The sequence below is a fragment of the Phalaenopsis equestris genome, unplaced genomic scaffold (assembly GCF_001263595.1).
Source record: "Phalaenopsis equestris unplaced genomic scaffold, ASM126359v1 Scaffold000507, whole genome shotgun sequence".
NCBI lineage: Eukaryota > Viridiplantae > Streptophyta > Magnoliopsida > Asparagales > Orchidaceae > Phalaenopsis > Phalaenopsis equestris.
The window spans coordinates 1,780,228-1,785,651 of record NW_018164947.1 but is presented as its reverse complement, the minus strand read 5'-3'; the positions used below and the strand labels follow the sequence as shown (position 1 = coordinate 1,785,651).

The 5,424-nt window shown below is 43.7% G+C and overlaps 1 protein-coding gene across 1 annotated transcript; it reads left to right on the top strand.

The window, feature by feature from the left end:
- Window positions 1–2,530: 2,530 nt before the first annotated feature.
- LOC110028264 lies at window positions 2,531–3,076 on the top strand. Its single transcript, XM_020730034.1, has 2 exons — window positions 2,531–2,674; window positions 2,807–3,076. The coding sequence occupies exons 1-2, from the start codon at window positions 2,531–2,533 to the stop codon at window positions 3,074–3,076; spliced, it is 414 nt and encodes a 137-aa protein (XP_020585693.1).
- Window positions 3,077–5,424: the final 2,348 nt, after the last annotated feature.

Below are 5,424 nucleotides of genomic sequence, written 5' to 3'. Positions count from 1 at the left end.
AAGAGTGCGGTTGGCGACGGTTGGAAGCATAAGGGAAGGTGAGGTGGCGACTGGAAACATGGAGGAGATAGTGGGGTTGGCGACGGTTGGAAGCTGAATAAGGGAAGGTGGGAGGGGGCGGCAGCTGGAAAACTTGAAGGAGGTAGAAGGAGGGATCAACGGAGGTAATCACCACCTTGAAGCAGAAAAAGGGAAGGTGGGAGGGGCGGCGGTTGGAAAACAGAGAGGAGGAGGTAGAAGGAGGGATCAACAGAGTTAATCACCACCTCGGAGCTGGATATAGTTAGAGCACAACCTATCCTTGTATACAACCCTAGAAAGGGAGAACGCTTGGTGGTAGAGATTAGAAATCAACAAAAACTGGATCTATCGGAGTTCGATGGAGGTATGAATCCCGACTTCTTTTTTTAATGACTGCAGTCTATTGAGAGAATCTTCAAATACGAAGAAGTGCTAGAGGATAAAAAGGTAAAACTTGTGGTCATCAAATTGAGAAAGAATGCCTCCTTATGGTGGAAAAATTTGCAGAGGTTGAGAAAAAGAGAGGGTGCTGACAAGATTACCAAATGGGAGAAATGGGGAAGGAGATGTAGAGAAAATACCTAACAGTCCATAACGACCATGATATGTTTCCAAGACTCCTTAATCTATAGTAGAAATCTATTGGTGGAGGAGTTCACAACATATTTCGATCAGTTGCAGATGAAGTATGAGTTGGTTGAGCTTGAGGAACTTACCTTAGTTTGTTATCTAGAGGGTCTGAAGCCCGCTATCAGCAATATTGTCAAACTGCAGCCTTCTGGTCATCGAGATATGTTCAAGCTTTAGCTTCGAAGGTGAAAAAACAACAAAAACAAAGCAAACAACCACCTACAACTGCCGCTGCGAGGAAGGGTTCACCTGGAGGAAGTGACAAGACAGATTTGAGTGAAAATAATTCTGAAAGGGTAGCTCACCCAGTGCAGTGCTTGCTAGGAGATGTTTCAGATGCCACTACTACACACTAATAACCTCTAGTTGTCTCATGAAATGTGTTGTTTCATTCGTGGAGCAGAGTGTCGTCAAGGAAGTGGAGGAAGAGGAAGCAGAGGAGGCTCCAAAGGAGGAACTTCAGCTCCAGGGAGATAAGGGAGATATGTTGGTTGTAAGGAGAGTCACATGAAAAGAGCTGGAGAAGGGTCATTCATGGCCGAGGCACGGTATTTTTCGCACTAAATGTATGGTGAAGAGAAAAGTCTGCAGTCTGATTATCGTCTGTGGGAGCTGTGAGAATGTAGTATCCATTATGATGGTAAAGAAAATGGGGTCGGACATAGAAGCACCCTCAATCTTACTCTCTTTTCTGGTTGAAAAAGGAGAATGAGATACACTTCGATCAACAGTGCTTGGTTGAGTTTCCGTCGTAGATTAGTAACAGAAGCAAGTGTTGTGCGGCGTGCTCCCTATGGACGCTTGTCATATTGTGTTGGGGAAGTCATGACAATTCGATCGTAAAACCCAACACGATGGCTTCAAGAATACATAATTCATTTTGAAAAGAATGGGAGATGCATCACGCTTTTACTCATCAAAGACGTGAGAGTAGACATCAAAGAGAAGATGGTAGTTCCGTGAACCACCTTCTTGAAGTCGGTTCGAGAGGCTCCAGTGGCAATGACTTTGGTTTTGCTAGAGGGAATTGAGGAGGAGGTTGAGATACAGACACCTATACAACCGCTACTACGTGAATTTCAAAATGTGATGATCGATAATATTTCAAATGGATTGCCGCAACTGAGGGGCATTCATCACAACATACATCTAATTTCCGGATAAGTGTTGTCAAATCAGTTTGCCTATAGTTTGAGACCTATGGCGTACGAGGATTTACAACAACAGGCACAAGATATCGTTGCGAGAGATTTGGTCAGAGAGAGTACTAGCCCATGTGATGTCCCCGCCCTGATGGTGCCTAAGAAAGATGGATCATGTAGAATATGCATTGATGTTTGAGTCGTTTAAACGATTTCTATCAAATATCGATTCCCTATACCTTGTCTTGACTATCCCTTTGATTAATTGCACAAAGCCATTATCTTTTGCAAGATCGAATTTCGCAGCGGGTACCACCGAATTTGATTGAGGTTAGGGGACGAGTGGAAAACTACTTTCAAAGTTCGAGATGGATTATACGAGTGGACAATAATGCCTTTCAGGTTGTCTAATGCACCAACACATTTATGACATTGATGAATCTGGTGTCCCGGGCTCACATCGGGAAGTTCGTAGTGCTGTACTTTGACTATATTCTGGTATACAACAAATCCGTGAAGCACTTACATCACCTAAGAACAGACTTTGATGTTTTGCGATCAGAAAAGCTATACGCTCATCTAAGAAAATACCACTTTTTGATTGCACATGTATGTTTCTTAGGCTATATTGTATCTTGTGCAGGCGTCTTGATGGATTCTACAAAGATCGAGACCATTCTGGGCTAGAATCATTATATAGGTGATTTGTCAGGAGTTTTAGTACCATTAACGTTCCCATGACTGCCCAGTGGACAGATGCAACTCAGACCAGTTTCGACACGCTGAAGGACAAATTATCCCAGACACCAGTTTTGGTACTACTAGAGTTCAATCAGTGGTTCGAGGTGGAGTGTGATGCCTCCATTGTGGGGATCAGAGAAGTATAAAGCCAGAGAGGCCACCCCGTAGCATTCTTTAGTGAGAAGTAGAATGAATACATGAGGAAATATTCAAATCACGACAAGTTCCATGCAATTTTAGGAGCTCTTAATCACTGGATTCACTATCAACAGACGAGCGAGTTCACTTTGTTCACAGATAGTGAGGATTTGAAGTTTTTGAACAACCATAGAAAACTGAAGGGCAGACACGGGCCTTGGGTAGAGTTCTTATGGTCGTTCTTGTTCTTGATTAAGCACACGGCGAAAAACCAAAACCGAGTAGCAGATGCACTGGGCCGCGATCACTTGTTGATCGCTTCGCTACAAACTCGAGTCATAGGTTTTGAGGTATTGAAGGAGCTATACGAGACAAATGAAGATATCAGAGTGATCTGGGGGTAGTGTTAGGAGATGCCTACCGAGCTGTACCATAGTGATGATGCTTAACTGTTCCACTAGAATAAATTGTGCATTCTTAGATGTTCGCTAAGAGTCCATTTTCAAGAAAGCCACTTTGGAGAACTTGCAAGACATTTTGACAGGGATTAGACTCTTGCACACGTGGGAGCACTTTTATTGGCCTTGACTGATAAGAGATGTTGAGCGACGCGTTTAACAATGTCGAATTTGTCATTTGGCCAAAACTAAGGAACAAAATGTAAGATTATACGTTCCTTTGACAATACTGGAGGCCCCGTGGGTGGATGGCGGCATGGACTTTGTCGTGGGTCTCCCGAGAACATAGCGGAAGAAGAATTCTGTGATGGTTGTGGTGAATAGATTCTCGAAGATGGTGCACTTTGTGCCCTGCCACCGGACGCAGGATGCATTGCATGTTGCTGATTTGTACTTTAGGTAAGTTTTTGAGAATAAATGGGATTCTAAGGACCATCACATTTGTTAGAGATGCCGAATTTTTGAGTCATTTATGGAGGACCCAATGTAAAACCTCGACACCAGGCTTCAATTCCGTTCAGGAGCTCACCCTCAGACCGTTGGTCATACAAAGCTGGTGAATACGAGTTTGGGGGATCTTCCGACTTGCTTTGTGTGAAAAAAATATCGAATAGTGGCATTTTATTCTAGCTCAAGCCGAACTTGCTTGCAAAAAATCTACAAGTTTGACCATGACATGCATACCATTTGAGATTGTGCAACCCACTCACTCCACTTAAATTGGTAGCACTTCTGCTGACATCAGAGATTGGTGAGGATACTGAGGAACAGGTGCAAGAGTTTCAGAAGCTACACGAAGAGGTGAGAAAGGAGATTACTAAGCAGAACCACAAGTACCAATCACAGACCAACAAGACTTGAAAAAGTTGTCTTTTCAAGAATGGGCCGTAATGTTGATCCTACTAAAGAAAGAAAGTTTTTTAGTAGGGGTTTTCGACAAGCTTAAGGCCAGTGCAGATGGACCCTTCAAATTCCTAAAGAAGCTGAACGACAACGCCTACAAGATTGACCTACCAGGGGACTACAACATTTCAGCTACCTTCAACGTGGCAAACATGACTTCCTACAATGAAGAACCAGAAGCTTCCGCGAATGAGGTCGAAGCTTTCCCAATCCAGGGAGACTGACACGGGGCTCGCCTTGGCGGAACAGGCTGAAGGAAGTTTGACCGATTTAGCTAGGGTGTGCAAAGGCCAACCGACCCTAGCTTGGGTAGCACTTCTGCTGACATCAGAGATTGGTGAGGATACTGAGGAACAGGTGCAAGAGTTTCAGGGGCTCTCCCCCTCCTATTTATCTACTATTATGATGTGGGAACGTTTTCCTACACAATTTTCTCGCGATGCTATAGCTGCTACATTACTGTTGGAGAACATAGAGGGGGAGACGGGAGTCTGGCTAGCAAAACAATCCCGTTTTTCTTTCTTATTCTTTCTTTTCTCTTATCCTTTGTTCATTTTTAATCATTCCCTATATTTGTGTGCATTAGGGTTTGAATTAGTAATTTTTGGTGTGTTTTGTATTGGGACAGATGTCGACGTCTTTTCTTCTCTTTGATTGCTGTATATTAGGGTTCCTCGTGATGCTTCGACTACGTCTTAGTTCCCAGTAGGTGCTTTATCCTTTCCTCATCGCCCTTGCCGCTCCATGTTATCCTTCCCTACTGCTGCTTTTTTTCACTGCAGTCTTCTCATTCCATCTATTCTTACTTGTGGCCCCCATTATGGACAGTCGCCCCTTGCTGCCCTGCAGCCTATACGCTTCGTCCCCTTTGCTTCCATCATCTGGAAAACTATAAACCTGTTGTTTTTCTGCAATCCACTGGTTATTCCAACCTTTCTTACAGTGGCTAGCTGAGCGCCGCTGCTCAGCTCGCCACCTCACCTGCTGCCCTTGTTGTCCCGGTATTTCACTTCACCGCCAACGCGATTCCAACCCCTCCCTTGGCTGTCCCAACCACCTACAACTCTATTTCAGCCATATGCCTTTGTTCTCCAACCACCTAGCCGACCTCCACCACTCATAGGTCAATCCCCAACGTGAGTTTGTGTTGTGTTTGTTGTAATATCTCCTTCTAGTGTTTTGATTTTAACCGCTTTCTTGTTTTCGATAATAATATATTTTTTCTTACCGTGGTTTGTGTTAGCTCCAGTATCAATTGGTATCAGAGCTAGCTTAATCCTAATCATATCTTAGGGTTTTCTAGCATTAGTCATAACCCAAAAATTTTCTTTCCACCGCTAGATACTCTTTCCACTAACACATATCCCTAACTCTAATTTTCCCTTGCTGAT